The 19,367-nt window shown below is 28.6% G+C and overlaps 1 protein-coding gene across 1 annotated transcript in view; it reads right to left on the bottom strand.

Moving 5' to 3' along the window:
• Positions 1 to 1,918: 1,918 nt before the first annotated feature.
• Positions 1,919 to 19,367, bottom strand: part of LOC105846016 (extracellular calcium-sensing receptor) — a 29,056-nt gene continuing 11,607 nt past the window's right edge. Inside the window, exons 3-5 of the mRNA XM_065792815.1 lie at positions 13,354 to 13,785; positions 7,022 to 7,300; positions 1,919 to 2,866 (exon numbers count right to left, since the gene is read on the bottom strand). Coding sequence (XP_065648887.1) covers positions 2,469 to 2,866; positions 7,022 to 7,300; positions 13,354 to 13,785 — 1,109 coding nt within the window. The 3' untranslated portion in view covers positions 1,919 to 2,468. The remainder of the gene's footprint in view (positions 2,867 to 7,021; positions 7,301 to 13,353; positions 13,786 to 19,367) is intronic.

The raw sequence follows: 19,367 nt of genomic DNA, 5'->3' as shown, positions 1-19,367 counted from the left end.
AATGCGTTAAACTTTAAACATTAACAATCAAAATATATTTAAAGTATGCATATTGCAATATGCATTTACAACCTTCACAATATTGTGAGTGTTGCATTAGCGCGATTATGTTTTGAAAAACAATCAAAGAGTTTTTGATTCTGATCACCTTTATCTCATAAAACCTTCAAATGTACAAATTGAAACTCCCATGACAATTCTTTAACTACAATAGTCATTAAAATAACCAATAAAAGTAATTATAAAAAATTGCGTGATTTTTAACACGCTTCTTTACGTGACATCTAAAACGTATGATTATAATTCACCAATTTAAGACAATAGAAACAGTGAGGGATAAAGTAAAAATGAAGTTAGTAAAGCATTATTTAAAAATTTCAAACAAAAGTTGCCTAAGATGTTGAAGGAAACTCAAATTTTCATCGTTTTCTTATTAATTTCATATTATAGCAACTTTTTTTAGTAGAAAATTAATTAGAAAAATATGACCCACCCTATTGTGGAATATAAATGTGTTCTTAATTGTTGCTAGTAATTATGGATGTGTTGAGAGTCGCATCAAAGTTTTGTCGAAATTCTTCCACAATTACTTTTCTATCTTGTTTTTTATTAATAGTGAAAATACGAGTGTTTGAACTTGATTAAATTCTTCGGATATTGTTCTAAAATACTTTTTAATGAACTAAGGATTAGTTTTCCAAAGTTATTCAATGTTTTTGGTAACTTTATTGATTTTTAAGTTATTAGCTGTCTTAAATATCTATAGTAAACAAACTATTTATTAAAAAAAATATAAAAGTAAAATAGATATTCGTTGTCTTTTAAAGAAAAATTTAAAGAATCAAAATTTATTTAGCCAGTCTTGTACGTCAAACACATTCAACTTTCAAGAGCAATGCGGGGAGATGGTTAGAGAGATTTACGAATTAGTTAAGTTATGGGTATATAATGTAGGTTTACGCTCCGTGTAATTTTGGCTGTTGAGCTTAAGTATATACCAAGTGGGAACTTCAAGTAAGTATATAGTGAGCCTCGGAACTTAAAGTTATTGAAAGCTAATTGTAACTGTCATGTTCTTTGAAAATAGAACGTCTTTGACGTGGAAACGTTTGTATTAAAAGTTTAGAGCGAACTTTCATCAAGAACAAAAAGTATTAAATTATACTACTCATGATAGGCTTTTAAAAAACTGGTGAATAATCAAAATATATTTTAAATTAAGGAATGGAAAAATGCAAACGCACAATCTTGAGCCCTAACCCCAGATGTTTGACCCAAAGAAAGATTGGCTTAAACAACAAAAAGTTTTTTAAGAGATAAATTAAAAACAATCTATTATTTTTGAAACATGGTAAGTTATCTTAAAATAAGAATATACTGTTTGAGAATTTCTTTCCTTACTTTTAAAAGAAATAATCACAAAGATTAGATTTATGAGTTAAAAAGTTATAATAGGATAATCAAAAGCTAGTAATATATCATTGCTTAATATAGAAAACACGTTACTATCTATGGTAAAAAAGCCAAAAATGTTTAATATTTTTAATACAGATTTTTTTAAATTAAAATATGAGCAATAAATAAAACTGTAAGAAAATTTTTTTTTAATAAAAAAGCAATTTTTACGCTGCTAAGCCAGCATAAAAATACACTAAAAGTGTAAAAAATGTAAAAGAACTGTTGCTTGAAAAATAATCGTACTACGAAGCTATAAATTTTATAACTTGGAGACTACGTTTTGATAAAGAGCCTGAAGCAGGATTATTTTATATTTTAATTTCGTTTCATAATGGCAGCTAAATTAGTGAATAAACCAAAATTTTGACTAAAGGTTGACAAGGAAATACTAATTTTTCAACAACAAAAAAATTTATATTGAAGATCCTGCTTCAGGCACTAATTTAAAATATAATAAACATTTCCTGAAAACTTGAATGTTTAAATATATAAGAATTTTGATATATCGTTTTCTAAGATTATTACATTCAAAAAAATAAAAAAATGAAGAAAAATGCAAAAGAAACTAATATAAAGATGTTCATTGACCAATCTACAAAAAAAACACATAAAAACTCAATATTTTAAATAACACATATATTTATTTTAAATAACACTAATATTAATTATTTAGATTTTTATAGGAGATAAAAAGAAATTGACAACCTTTTGCTGTTGCTATAGACTTTGCTAAGAATAACTACTAACAAAAATGATAATTTTATTGTTTTAAACAGGTTTTTAACATAAACAATGGACAAAAATCACTTTCTCTAGAAAGCTAGTTTTTCAATAATAACAAAAAAATCATTTTTTGCATTTTTTGCATTTTTTACCACGGATCCACTTTAAATAAAAGGTTGTAAAAAGATGCTATAAAATATTTACGACAAATTACTTTCAAGAGAATTGCGCAATAGCATACTTTTTACAAAACTACTTTAATTTTAAATTCCTCTTTGAAAAGAAATCTAGATCGTTGCCAGATCATTTGCCGTACGTGATCGTTTTTTTAATCTAACTTTTACAGACGATTCAAATACATTTAATCTTTCAAAATTTTGCAATGAAGCTTTATTTTGCAAAATAAAAGATTGTGTGTTTGTAGAACTTCTTTCCTCCGGTCGAAAAAGAACAAAAAAAATTTTTGGGCCGAATAAGCATAACCATTCAACAAACCCCATAAAAATAAATAAAAAAGAGGCCATTAAATCACGATAATAGCCAACTGCTCCATAATAGACAGGTACATATACTGTTAAAGATATGCAAATTGTAATTGTAGTTAACGCTATAAACTTTGCTTCATTATTGTTACTTAGATCATTTCGTGCCAGTAAAGCTTGAACTGCACAAACAATAAGCAACCCTAATACAACAGTAATAATATAAACACTATGAACAAAATAATATAAAACAATGTTTATTATAACATCAGGTCATAAAATATAAGAAAGAAGTCATAAAGAAGGGAATATTTAAAAATATTTATATCAATATTTACATTAAAGTTAAACTCCACTTAATATATTTTTTAATAATACGCTTTTATAGAGTTGCTTAATAAACTAGATAAATTTTCATGTGGTTTATATAAAGTTATCAGTTATATATATATTTTATATTATTTTGTATTATATAACACAGTGTCACAGTTAGGAGATTTTAATATTGACAATGTAATTTCGTTTTAAAAGTATTAAAAAGGTATGAAAAAAAGCCAATTTTGATTAATTAAAAAAAAAAAATTATTTATTTAAATAGTTACTTTATTGGGTAATATTATAAAGTTGAAATAAATTGGATAACAATGCTAATAACCTGTCATACACCTATTTAAAAAAAAGAGAGAAAACAGCTCTTTCATAACTTCTTGTCAATGAAAGAGCCACTCTGTGCTATGAACGAGTCGTAACGTTTTTTCTAAAACTAACAAATCTTTTAAGAATAATAATCTGTTAAATAAACTTCTAAAAATCAGATTGTACTTTAAGTAATATAATTCTATGATAATCAATGATAAAGCAAATGATAAAACAGCTTTAATAATAGTTTCACTTTATTATTAAAAAAATATCCTCGTATAACGTCAATGTCAAAAACTAAAAAAAGAAACATCTTTGGCAGAAGTTAATCGCACCTTTGAAACAAAAGTATTAATATACACTAGTCAAATGTTTATAAAAACATTAATATACACTAGTCAAAGAACAAATTGTTTTGACTACATCTTGACGATAAATGTTACCTATGAACCATAGTGATTATAAGGCATTTCACATATATTAACTATACTAGTGTTATTTTAGTATAAGTTACTTTAGTTATAAGGCATTTCACATATATTAACTATGCTAGTGATATATGAGTGAAAACATTATAAAGTTTGAAATAAAAATAAATTTTATTTAGACATCATCCATAAATTACGTAACGCAAACTTTCACAATATACAAAACGGATATTGAGAGGGACCTGGGTATCTTCATATCTAATGATCTAAAATGGAATCAACACACAGGTTGCAACACGTATATGATACTTGGCCTATTAAAAAAGACATTTAGATCAAGAGATATGAAAGTTTGGAGTAAGTTATACACTACGTATGTTAGGCCGCACCTGGAATTCGCTATTCCGGTATGGTGTCCTTACTTAAAAGGTGACATCAAAGAAATCTAAAAAATTCAGCACAAAGCAACAAAAGTACCTCATGATTTAATAGGATTACCTTACGCTGAAAGATGTCGTCGGCTCAATTTTATTACTTTGGAAACTCGCAGGAGACGTGGCGACTTAATCCACCAGTTTAAGCTAGAAAACGGTTTTGAGAGTATCAATTTTTTTTTTTTTTTTCTTAAAGTTTATATTTCACAAACCATAAAATTTTGTATAATTTGTTGGTTTTGTTTGTTTGGTTTTTAATTATTTGTCATTTTATCTACGAGGACTTATTTAAGTATATTACTATTACTATTACTAAACAAAAAAAATCAAAATTTTCCCTCGTCGAGTCTTAACTTGAATAAAGAATGAAAATAGCCCACTAAGTTGAATGAAAATCGCCGCGTAAAAGAGTTTAACACCTTTTGTTTTTACTTTGCGTTACGTAATTTATCGACGATCCCTTATTAAAAAAAATTATTTAAACTTTATTAAAAACTTTATTAATATTTGAATATATTTTTTTCATTCAAACAATTTATTTCAATAGAATATACAAAAAACAATGAAGTCGTTATAGCGCAAAACAACTATTTAGTTATAAAAAAAGCTAAATAGAAATGGCCGGCTCATTCATAGCATAAAAATTTGGCTCTTTCAAAAAATTGTATGGTAAAAAAAATAACCTTTAATTAAACATTTTATACCGAATCTTTAATCTAATATTACTTGTGGAAAAGAAGAACATGTATATATATGTATATAATAATAATAATAATTATTATTATTATTATTATTGTTATTGTTATTAAAAATTATTATTATTATTAAAAATTATTATTATTAAAAATAGTTAATGCTGATAAGATAAAGCGCCAGGCAATATCTATGACAGCCGGTATATATTAATTACTGTTCAGTTTTAAATAAAAAAGCGTTAATAATAAACTTTCTTGATTTTCGTCTTGTTTGCTATTGCTTTAAAATCGACCGATTGCAAGTTTGATTTAAAACTGGTAAGTGTAATTGACTGAAAGACTTCTGCTGGTAGACTATTTCATCCATAAACCACTCTATTGCTGAAAAAAATTGCCTTTTAATACAATTTCTAACCAATTCAGGTTTCAATCTATGTTTTCAATCTAATGTTAGATGCTGGACCTTATGAGTCCAGCATCTAATCAACCTTATCAATACCTTTAAATATCTTGAATTGCTGGATCAAGTCACCTCTTAGCCGCCGAGTCTCGAAAGTTGTCATATCCAAAATTTCTTATCTTTTTTCGTACTCAAGATGTCTTAGTTCCGGTATCATTTTGGTTGCTTTTCGTTGAACTAACATACGTACAATACAGTGTTTTTATTAGATCTTTATCCTTGTACTTGAATGTATTATTTAGTAGTGAAAGCATACTATTTACTTTACTGGCTGCATATTTTACTTGTTTGGCCCATTTCAAATCACTTGGTATATAAGCACCACTGTCTTTTTCTAGTTTTGACATTTCAATTTCCATTAATGTATTGTTATTAGTCATAAAATAAGAATATTCTTTATTATTTGAACCAAAGTGCATAATTTTACATTTTTCAAAATTTAATCCTAGTTTCCATTTTGTAGACCATTTTTGAAGTTTATTAATATCATTTTGAAACAATTGTGAATCATTTTGAGAAGAAATAGGTGCAATTTTCTTATTATTATCAGCATATAAACAACATTCATTAAAAAAAATTTCTGGTATATCATTTATAAATACCAGAAAAAGGAGAGGACCTAAAACAGACTCTTGTGATACACCACTAAGGACATCAACCCAATCTGTCACACTTTCACCTAAAACCACACATTGTTTTCTGTAAGCTAAGAAGCTGACTATCCACTTAAGAAGTTTACTAGAAATACCATAAGTCAATAACTAGGATAATAACTTTTTATGCGAAACACTATCGAAAGTTTTTTTAAAGTCTGTGTACAATACATCGGTATATATATATATATATATATATATATATATATATATATATATATATATATATATATATATATATATATATATATATATATATATATATATATATATATATAACAATGCAGCATATATGTTTTATCAAATAATACAATACTCTTTATCTTAAAAATAAATAAGTAAACCCCAAAAAAATTACTTTTTATTTTCAAAATTTTTACCATTGCGAAGCTATTTGTTTTAGTAGAAATTTTTTGTGGGCGACAGAACAATTTTTTGTGGGCGACAGGTATCCAGCGTTGCCACACAAAGAGTAAAATACAATTATTATAATACAATTAAACGGGAGAGCGTGTATGAAAGAGCCAGGTTTTGAAAGAGCATCAGCTCTTTCAAAACCTGGCTCTTTCATACACGCTCTCGCCTACACTAAAATAAAAGAAAATATTAAATTAATTTTATTTAAATTTCTACAATAACGGTTCTCTGTGACATGACTTAATGGTCTTCTATACTTTTATTTTTTATTTTTTTAACGATATATTCACTTGTAGTTTCTCTTTTGTATATATTTGCAATATATCCTTAAATATCTTAATAAATAACGGGAAAAAAAATGTAAATAGTTAGTTATGTTTTTTTTTTTTAGTTTTTATTTTTGTTTTCAGTTTTTTTCATTTGAAGATTAGAAATTATCAATATATTTTCGGCTATGAAGTGAACTCTTTACAATCAAAAATATTATTTTTGATTATGAGTTCACATGGACCTCGGTACTAACTGTTGCATGCATCACATTTCAACAGGGAAACCTTGCAGCTACAATAAAAATTACATTACAATAAAAACCTAAAAAAAATCTACATTTCCAAACAATATAAAGTGTTTACCGATATTATAAATAAACCATAATATCAAGCCAACAATGTTTGAAGTATAAGAACACATCATTGCTTTTTCGATGTTGCTTTCTAAAGTTACAACGACAACATTTGGTCGTTTATTAATTGATGCCAGCTCCCAATATAAACATATTAGGATTTCAATAAATATATATATGCCAACTTTTAAGTATTGGGAAACAGAGCTTAAACAGCAATATCTTCTACAATAAAACATTTTTCTTCTTAAAATCCATCCAACTTGATTTGTTTTTACAAGTAAAGTTCCTGGAAAAAAAAAAAGTATATATAAATATATATATATATATATATATATATATATATATATATATATATATATATATATATATATATATATATATATATATATATATATATATATATATATATATATATACATACACCTATTAGAGTGTGATAAATTTACTTTAAAGATTTGCAGTTTTAAGTATCCCCTCAAAAATAAACGTGTGTAAAGAATACATACATACATACATACACGTATATATGTATATATATATTCGTGATGTGCGAAACTAATATTTTAAGTTCGAAACGATTCGAAACGAAACTAAGCCACTTTCGTTCGAATTCGATTCGATTCGAAAGTACGCTGCACTGATATTGAAATTTGGTATTTAAATAGTAATAATTTATAGTGTGTGGCAGAACACAAAACAGAAATGAAACATTATACATTTTATATTCAATAACCAATCATATTGCAGTTTTATAATGTAAAGAAAATACTAAGCAACACAGACTATACTCTAGAGTCAAATAAAAGTGAATGAAATCAAATGAGACTAGTATCATACAATACAATTACAATGTGTTATAATTCAAGTTAAAAAAAATCAAGTCAAGTTCTTGCAATGCAGTGCATAGAATAAAGACTAGGACTAGTATTATATTTACAGTTATAGTTTAACAGATAATACAATACAAGTAAAAGTACAATGCTATAATGAATGCAAATGCTATACAGTTATGTAAAGTAGTAGTACATGCATAGGCAATTATTCCAGAAAGTCCGAGACCTTAATCTACAGTGTACTGTACTGACTGTGGCTGGCAGGGCAGTCTGGCTTCGGTACGCTACTGCTATGTGCTGTACTACAAATTTTAGTGAATAAAAGTTAGTTCAGCCACATGCTCAGAGAGTAGATTACATCGCCTTCTTGTAACAATGTTACCAGACGTCGAATTCAATCTCTCCGAATTTACAGAAGTTGCTGGAATAGCCAATAGTGCCCTCGCTATTCTCGAGAGTTTCGGCAGACGGTGATGATTAACTTTCCACCAATCAAGTACATTGGCGTTCCTTCCAATAGGAGGTTCAATCATATACATTCTGACCTCCTCTTGCACAGAAGCTGCATCATCAACTGGCAGCGTCCTATTTGCAGTTGCTGTTGTAAGCATGCTGTCGAAGTCATCCCATAAACTACTTGGCTTGGAGGCTGCAGCTGATGTCCGACCAGGACCTGAACCAGGACCAGCACTTCCAAAAGCAGGAGCGGGAGCACCAGCACTAGCAGATGTTCCTACAAAGTATTATATAATATAAATAGATGTAAAACTAAAATAGCAAACAGAAATGAAAACCAATGCATTATTGTTTTCTTATTCATCTGCAATTAAATTAAACCACAATGCAGTAAATCTGAAAGTTAAATCTGAACTGCAGGCCATTACCATCAAGTCTTAATCTGTGTTAATCACGTAACATAAAACGTAATTGAATTGTACCTTGAATTAAGTTCGTGTCATGATCGCTCAAGGCACAATGTCCACCTCCACCAACACCAGTACCGCCACGAGATCGGAATTCCTTAGAGTGCTGATGAAGACTGTCTACAACAGTAGCTTGCTGTTGTTCAGAGAAGAAGATGGATTTGTAGCGTGGATCAAGAAATGTACATGCTGCATCAGGCAAAGCTGATATGAATTGCGGAAATCGTCGGTCTAGTTTTAACTTTAATTTTCGAGCAATAAGTACACCACAACCCTTATGTGAAGGATCATTGATGAATCGCTGCAATTGCTGATTTAAGCCATGCAAAGCCGGGTTTTTCATAGACAACGTTGGGTAGTTCTTGCCACATAATTCTCTACTTGCTTGTTTAAATGGAGCAAGAATTAAGTGATAGCCTTCAGCAAGCTTCCAGTCTGCATTAGTCAAGTTATTAATTATTTCACTTATTGCTAGCTCTGCAGATATAGCATCTTTTTCTTCGCATAACCTTTTCAGCATAAAGTAATCCATTGATTATCAGTTCTCGTTCTACCTTTCCTAATCGCTTCTGCTCTCTGTGCAAATTCTGTGTAGCCTGGCAGCTATGGTAATAATTTGACACAGTACGACGACTTTTGGAAAGGACAGTCTGCATTCCATCAATTTCACTCACGGCATCATTGATGGTTAATTGTAAAGTGTGATCAAAACAAGAAAGATCATAAAATGGTTGTGAGAGATTCATGGCGCTTTTCATATTACTGCCATTATCACGCAACGCATAAATTGGAACAGTCCGAGGAAGCTCCCAATTATCAATAGTCTTGTCTAAAGATTCAAGAATGCTTTCGCCGGTATGTTCTCCTGGAAACGGCTTATTTTCTAATGCAAATGTCTTTAGCTCAAATTCAGGGCTTACATATGACAGACAGAAATAAATAAATGGATCTTGCGCCCTCGAAGTCCACAGGTCAGTCGTGAATGAATATGAAGGAATATCTTCAAAATCTCGATATATTTCATTAGCGGTTTTTTGTTTTACACTACAATATAACTCAGGTACAACTGATCTTGAAAACGTAGTTCTGCTTGGCACCAGATGCTGTGGTTCCATTAATTTCATCAGTTCTTTGAATCCTCTGCCTTCTACAAAGTTGTATGGCAACATGTCTAGAGCAAGCATGCGACCAACCGAATTCGTTATAGCGATGACATTTGGATGACTTGACGACCAATGTGCTTTCTTATTAAAAAGGTCATTAACTTTACTTTGCTTCTTATTTTCATTTTTCAGTTTTTGTTCTGCAAGTTTTCTTTTAAGATTCTCTTCATTTCTCGCTACACACTCTTTATGGGTTTTCGGATGAGCAGCACGTAAGTGAGCATAAAGACCTGTTGTTGCTCCAGTTGGACACTGAACAGGTAACTTGCATGTTCCTATTTTGCAAATGCCTATAATTCTATTGCCATCGAAGTTCAACATCATTGGGAGCGATGGCATTTGCCGTGTACGTCGACCGGCCGGAAAACGCCTCGATTTACGTTACTGCCATTGGACCGTGAAGCATGATGGAGGCAATGTAATGGTCTGGGGGTGTTTTTCTGCTAACGGTCTAGGTCCAATACATCGAAACAATGGAATAATGGACCGTTTCGTGTATAAAAATATCCTGAAAGATGTTATGTTACCTCATGCTGGAATATGCCAATAAAATGGGTTTTTCAGCAAGACAACGATCCGAAACACACTGCAAAAGTAATCAAGCAGTGGTTTCAAGGTGATGGATTGGCCGCCTCAATCTCCGGATCTCAACCTTATCGAGAACTTGTGGGAGATCGTCAACCGCAGAATTAATCGTGAAGGTGTTCGTAATAAGGATCAACTGTTTAAACAAATCCAAAAGGCCTGGGCAGCGATTCCACAAAGTTTCATTGATCACCTGATCGAATCTATGCCTCGAAGATGCAAGGCTGCGATCGACAACATAGGATTCACCACGAAATATTGATTGCGAAATACAGCTTGGTCAACATTTTGTCGAGTTGCACTTGTTTTGTCCAGAAGGAAATCAACTTTTTTTAATACTTTTGATTAATTTATTAATTTTCGTGTACAAATAATGAGCTTTGTGATGAATAAAACTTGAAGAACTTTGTCTCTTAACAGTTACATAGCTATTTCTCTAAATCGAAAAAATGTAGCACTTTTATATAAAGAAACTAAATTAGCATTATTTGGTTGCACTCGTTTTGTCCGATACTGTATATATATATATATATATATATATATATATATATATATATATATATATATATATATATATATATATAATATATATATATATATATATATAAACTAATTTAAAACATTAGATAATACGAATTCTCTCAATACTAAATAATTTATTTGAAATTTTTGCCGGATTATATAGGCACCGGCATCATCAGCATAAATATAATTACAATAGTTGTGACTTTTAAATAACAACAAAGTTTTAAATTTTGACGTCACCTTTATAATGGCTTCTTTTACTTAAGTATGAAAAAAATGAAGTCCAAAAATTTATTTTAACATATTGTCCATCGTCCAAGTTCATACCGTACACCGTACATTGGAGAACATTGATGTTTTTGTATCTCCAAGGCTTCACGGACTTTTCTTTCAAATTTTTTTTCTTCAACTTTAAGTGTTTTCGCCCTATCCCATTCAATATCCTCATCGCAATTTACTTTATACAAAGCTAATGCAGACTGGTTTAACTTGTCTTCAGTCAAAAATGTTTAGTGTTGTTGAACCCTTGTTCGAATTTGAAGTTTTGATTCATCGACACTTTAGAGCATTTGCACTTAATTAAATAGGTTCCAGGTTGGCTGTTGCGTGGTAACTTTGATTTATTTCTGTAATAACAGTTTTGTAACCAGCTTTTCTGAAAATTCTTCTTAGTCTGGGAGACTTATTAGTTTATATATATATACTCTCGTACAAGATGTCAACATTTAAATCATTCATAACAGCTAAATACGGAGCTGAAATTTATACAATAACCAAAGAATTACAAGGTTTGAAGAGGACGATAGCTAAATTGAAAAATCAGTTTATATTTTTACAAAATGCGAGAAACATAAGTTAATTCCAAAATCTTTACGAATCAATTGTCCTGTAAATTCAAGGAAAGCAAGTTGTATTTTTTTTTTGTTTCAGATTTGAATTTTTAGTTTGCATAAAAAATGATTCTAAAAGACAATACTTTAATCTTATTAATATTACTAAAAACCTCAAGAGAGATCTTAAAAATAAAATTAAAAACAAAAGGTATAAACAAGTGATACTTATCACTGAAAAAGCTCGCAAAAATATGTTTATAAAATCTAATTAAAAAGTTTAAATTACTTCAAGGTGAATTCAATTACAACAAAAGTAATAAGAAATCAACGATATACACTAAAAAGGCAATATTAAATCTTTGTGATACCAAGATACCTAAAAATCAAATCGATCTTCTGAATCTTGGTCCACACTTTGTACCTTCCTTGAGATCTATACCTTTATCTCACACGTTGAACAGTTACAGGTAATTGTAAATCAACACGAAATTGAGATGTAGTCATGAGCAGCAGCACGATGTACAATAACTCGTTTAGTACGATTATCAATTTTACATTTGCCACCACTTTCCTTATAAGCTCCATAATTAACGCTAATCTTGAAGTAATTATTAACCACTTTTGAAGATTTTTTAGTTTTCTTTGTATTTTTCCGATTAGATAAGTCTATATCTTTACATGCTTTGATTAACTTCATTCGTTGAACGCTTACCACATCCCATTTCAAATTCAGGTATCAAAAACCAAATGTTAAAAACTTTATGAGCCAGGATTTCACAGTGTTTGTAATATACAAGTAAATTGAAAATAATTTTTGATGAGGCTAATTCCATTTGTTACCGCAAATATTAAGTATTATACATTTTATGGTTTTATCAAATGTACTGCAATTTAATTAGGCTATATTATAATTAAAGTTGTTGTTTGTAACAATAATTATATGTGTGGATACAAAAGATGCACCGCGCAAATTTGCTTAGAGGTTTACAAAATATTGGATCAGTACATGGTGAGGCTAATTCTATTTTCTCCACTGTATTATAATAATTAATATTATATTAATAAATATTATATTATAATAGTTAATTTTATATAAATTAATTATTTATTATTATACTATAATAATTAATTTTATTAAATATATGAAAAAGAAAAGAAAAAAAAGAAAAAATATATATATATTAAAAGCAATATAAAAAACATGAAAAGTTATTAAAACTAAAATAACTATGTTGATAAACAACGCGTTTTTGTCAATAAAAGCTAGTAAAACTATGAACTTTTTTTTAGTTAAAAAGTTCACAACCTTTGCTATTATTTGAAATAGTATTATTTTTATAAATAAAATGTAAATAATAGTTTAGTCGATATAGACAATGAAACTGGAGAACCATTGTTTGAAAATAAAAGCATTTCGTAAAGTAACCAAAAAAAATTTTTGTAATATTTCGTAAATAACCATAAAAACTATAAATACCTATGTTGGTAACCAGCGTAAGACCTACAACAAAAGGCATAAACTTGCATTTAGTTTCTGTCGGTTTCATTATAAAATATATCGGCATGGTAAAAAACATTGATGCACCAATTAATAAGATGTAGCATAAACCTTGATTCGAGGAACAAATCACAGGAGAATCTTTGTAAACTTTATACAAAATGAGGGTCAAAAGTATAAAAACATTGCCAAGTCCTGTTAAACATAATAGCGTAATAGCCCAATAATCTGTCATTTTTAAATAAACAGTTATAACCGGTTTACAATAACTTTTGTCATTACTCGCAATGTAATTTTCAGGACATTTTTCGCATGTACTGCTACTAGAACTATTAACATAAGTATTTCCAGAACATAAAATGCATTCCCAACAACATCGAGAGTTGTCAGTTAAGACTTGTCGTCTATAACCTAGATAAATAAAATAAACTTGTAAAAAATTACAAATAAAACTCTCTAATATTTAATGTTGTAAATGCCCTAAATTGTACCCACTGGGATGCAAGGATATCTTTTATATAGTAGTAGTAGAGCAGTAATCTGGAAAGTTTTCTCTCCTTGCGCGACACTTAAGAGGGTTATATATATATATATATATATATATATATATATATATATATATATATATATATATATATATATATATATATATATATATATATATATATATATATATATATATATATATATATATATATATATATATATATATATATATATATATATATATATATCGTCTCTTAGCTAACACTTCCTCATAAGTCATTTTTATCAACTTTACAGGAGACGAAAAAAAACTAACGACTTGTGCGGTGTTGCGAGGCCAGCCGACTTGCGCGCTGTCACTAGTTTTTGAATTACGGCTTCTGATTTGCTGAAATCTATATCATGTCACAAGTGGTTAGATGCGCAATAAGCATCGATAGTCATTAAAATGTAAAAACCGCCAATTTTTGACTTGAGCGGTGAACTCGAACCTAAGGGACAATACACATATTTTTTAATTTAATTTTTTAATTCAAAAACCTTGTTTCAAGTTGATTTTTACTAGATAGTTTTAGTTAATACTAACACTAATTTAAATCAACACATCTAACTTTATAGACACTACACACACACATAAATGTCCTAAAAAAAATTACAATTGTTTCATAAAAAAATAAATGTCATGAAAATTTACAATTGTTTTAATTTTAAAAAAAGTATTTATAATAATACAATCTTAGCTAAAGGTATAAGTCAGTATAAAGTAAAGCAAAATTTTAAAAACGATAAATTATTACCATACCAACTCTTGATATGTTTTTTGAACACCTCAAGACTTTTTGCGAACATGGTCTCACTATTTAGAGTGTTCCAGAGCGAGGAGGCTCTATATAACGTTCAGCATGAATCATTATATATGGAGCCTTTAGGAGGTAGAATGAGTTTTTTGCTTCACAGAGTTAATACGTAAGATTTTTAATAGTAAATAGATTTTTCATAAATATTGGATTTAGACAATTAATAGATTTAAAAGTTTTCATCATAAGAAATCTCAAACTTCTTAGATGGGTTCTTGGACTATTATCAAAATTTAATAACTCATCCAGAGACAAATCAAACCTTTTATAGACTAAGCTTAGAGCTTTTTTTTATGAATTCTATTTATTTGTTTGTCATCTTTTTTTGAACAAAACATCCAAATTAGAGGACAATAAGAAAAGTCAGACACAATAAAAACATTAAACAGCCAAATTGATTTATCAAAGGATAAAAAATTTCTTTTGCGTGAAATAGCAAAATATTTACCATTAGTTTTATTGCATAACTGTTTAATGTGTTCGCCAAACTTTAGATCTTTATCAATTGTTATACCAAGTAGCTTTACCTTTTCGGAGGCAAAAACCCTTATATTACGTATTTTTAGCAATAGATTTTTTGTGTTTTTTAAGCCAAGAAATTGGAACTTATCTGGGTTAGCAACCATCGAACTTAACTGAAACCAATTGATGGTGTTGGTTGCTTCTTTTTGAAAACGAAAAATTACCTCCTCAAAGCTATAATCACCAGCATAAATAGCGTTATCGTCAGCAAAATTACAAAGTTCCGTATCTTTAATAAATAAAAATAAATCTTTTATAAAGACACTGAAAAAAATAGGTCCAAGGATTGATCTTTGAAGCACTCCAGATAATATAACCACCCAATTTGAGGCAGAAGACCCTATTTTTACCCTTTGTTTACGGCCACAAAAATAGAATAGCAAGAGATTAAGACTTTCTTTCGAAAAACAATAACCATATCTAATTTAGCAATTAGTAAGTTATGCGGGATATAGCCGTACATTTTTAAGAGGTCTATTAATATTGATCCAACAACACCTTCATTATTAATACAATCATACCACTTATTAAGTGAAGAAAAAAGGGCATGCTGAGTACTATAACCTCTTCGGAAACCACACAAATGTTTAGCAAATCTAGGTTCAATAAACATCAAGATTAGTTCATATAAAATAGTTTCAAAAACTTTAGAAAGGGCTGGTAAAAACTAATTGGACAGTAATTCGATTTAACAGTTGGGTCATTCTTCTTAAAACATGGTATAACATCAGCCATTTTTAGAAATGACTGAAATTTACCATCATGGATACTATTATTAATGCAATCTGTAAGACTGTCCCTAAAGTGATCAATTTAAGATTTTAACATAAAAGTTGGTATATTATCACTGTCTTTTTCTTATTATTCATAGATCCTATAATTTTTAATAATACCATTAGGTGTGATTTGATGGAACTGGAAACTATGTGTACACGTACTAAATTTTTTCTTTATGTTTATTATACTGGGATAATCAATATACTTTTTGATAGCTGCATCAACTGAATCTATAGAGCAAGAAAATAAATACGAATGCATAAAGTCTGTAATACCTGATAGCACTGCAACGTATATGAAATAGTTTTAAAAAATATTAGTCATTAAAGAGTTTTCAGAGATAATGTTACCGTTTTCAACTAAGTGATGCATTCGTTAGAGTTATCTGATTTATCTGAAAGGAAAGGTTTAGTTAACTTCCATAGAGATGTATCTGAAATCGAGAGAGTGTTAATTTGCCCAAAATAAATTTTATTTAGTTTACAGTTTAATTTTACTAACCTATTTCTTTGTTTTACATACATATATATATATATACATATATATATATATATATATACATATATATATATATACATATATATATATACATATATATATATATATATATATATATATATATATATATATATATATATATATATATATATATATATATATATATATATATATATATATATATATATATATATATATATATATATATATATATATATATATATATATATATATATACATATAGTCCGTTCAGTGTAAAAGTTTATAAATGTTTAATTGTTATTATTACATAAAAAATATTCTTTTTAGCGAACCATAATTGAATTATTTTGGAACCTCTTAATTTCGAACTTCAATCAAGTTACCTTTTACCAACCTGGTATAGAATTACATTCAAATTATTTTGTGCTAATAAGGTTAATCAGGTTAAATTTTACAATCAAATTATCTTATACCAACCTGGGACGACTCGGCAAATAAAAAAGTTGTTTTGCCGTATATTTTTAGCAATAACAGAGCAGCTGCCAGAATGTTTTGTTTTATTTGTTGATTGGTTGAAAGTTACTTTTTTTGTTTAAGTCATTTGAGTTTGATCAACTAATAGAATCATCAAATTATTAAAGATAAACGTTAGATTGCATTCGAAAAAGTAAAAAAGCATTTACATTAATAATTTTGAATTAAAATAGCTTTGATATAAAATTATATAAACTACAATATTGGATAAAACAAGAGGGTTCTTGAAAATACTTCTGATGTTTTGCCGCCAAAAATTTTAATGACGATAAAGCAACATGATCGCTGTTACTAAAACCTTAATTAAAATATGGGCAAATTCAACGGAAATTAACGGCGGATTAACAAGTTTAACAACTGGTCAGCCGAGTAGGCCTGTAAATCGAGCCGAACGAGCCAAGCTTGCCAGGGCTCGGCTTGGCTCGTTTACATGTTAGGAGTGTTCAGGCTCAGCTCGAGCTCGTTTCGAACATGATATTCTTTGTTCAAGCTCGGCTCGTTATGGATTAGTATTGTTTGGGCTCGGCTTGTTTTACATGTTGCTCGAGCTCGACTGGTTTAAAACTCGAAATAATTATTGTAACCTGTTAGTTTAAAGCTTGTTTAGTGAAAAAAAATTGTTCGTTAAAGGCACGTCTGTAAATAATGCAAGTCCAAATCAACAAACAACATAACAATCCTACAGTCTATTAAACATGCAAATAAACAACATAATGAAATAAGATCCCACAAATCTAATAGTTCAAAATAAAAGTTAAAACTAATAGTTCAAAGTTCAAGCTTAATGTTCAAAGTTTAAACATTATGTAAACTCTCACAAACATAATAATTTCTATTAAACACTGCACTCTAATAGTTCAAATTACATTTTCACAAATATAAGTCTTGCTCTCATTGCATTGGATAAATAAATATATATATATATATATATATATATATATATATATTTATATATTCGAGCTTTAATCGAGCCTATATGAACGAGCCTATGATGTTCAAACTAATTTTTTGTTCAAGCCCGGCTCGTTTACCATTCAAGCCGAACATGAACGAGCTCTTGTCGAGCCGATCACTGAGCCGTTCACGAACTTGAGCCAGGATTTACAGCCCTACAGCCGAGAACCAGATAGCCGTATGCCCATTTTGTGCGTTACCGAGAAAATTGAGTTTTAGATTTTAGTATGTGAAGACTTTTAATCAAAAAATTCCCACTCATTATTCAGATACTTTCTAAATTTTTATTATTTTTGAAACCAAATTTAGTGGACACACTCCACTTGTTGACGGTTATTTATTGATAATAAACAGAAAAACACATATATATTTATATATATTTTCAAAATTTGCATAAAACTAATTTGAAGCAAGAAAACATTTTGTCACATACATTATTCACTCATTGTTGAACGAAAATCATCACAAATATTATTCACTCATTGTTGAACGAAATTGTTGAATAAATCGTTTTAAATTATTATAATATCAATTGCTAACATTGCTTTGTTGACACTTATATTATTATTTTCTGTTTTTAGAATAGGTTTTTATTAGCTTTATTTAGCCTCCCAGTTGGTTTAATTTTAAATCATAATGCATTTAACATGTAATATTGGTAACATAGTCAAGAGAAATTTTTTTTTTTTTGTTTGTAACTGTGAGAAATAATAATAATATTCATTATTAGCGGCAGTTGGGTGATATTAAAAATGGAAGGGGGGAATTTTGTCCACCCCAAACCCCCTCTGCAATTTTAGGAGCAGCCAATGTGCAGTAGCTACATCTCTTACTTCAGAAGTTAGATATAAAGTTAATCATTGTTTCTTTTAATATAAAACGTTTCAGGTAACGAGAAACTTTGTCTTAATTTTGGGTGTCATTTTACGATTATTATTGTTATTATTATTACTGTTAAAAAAAATTCCGACGAGCAAGTTTATTAGTTGTTATTTGTAATTGATATACTCTTTCTTATGTACGCACGTTTTATAAGTAAAGCAGCAACCAATTAAAAAAGTTGAAACTCGTACAAAAAAAAAACTGGCGCGAAACCTTTACACTGTTATTATTAAAATACATGTAAACATAAATTTATATATTGCAATTTAAGTGAAGAGTTAATAAATTAAAAGTTTTAATCAGAATATGTTCCGCGATATTTAGTTTAAATAATCCTCATTTCTGGTGAGTTAAGGTAACTTATTTTAAAACCTAATAAAGCAACATTAATTAAAAACTTTTTAATTAGAAGGTTCAGTTAGTTTAATTACAGATTTATCTTGTTGTTGGTCTGAATAAATCCTAATTAGGATTATATTTTTCAAGTTTAATTTTTCCATT

Source organism: Hydra vulgaris, chromosome 03 (genome assembly GCF_038396675.1).
Source record: "Hydra vulgaris chromosome 03, alternate assembly HydraT2T_AEP".
Classification (NCBI taxonomy): Eukaryota; Metazoa; Cnidaria; class Hydrozoa; order Anthoathecata; family Hydridae; genus Hydra; species Hydra vulgaris.
This window is presented reverse-complemented; position numbering and strand designations above follow the sequence as displayed.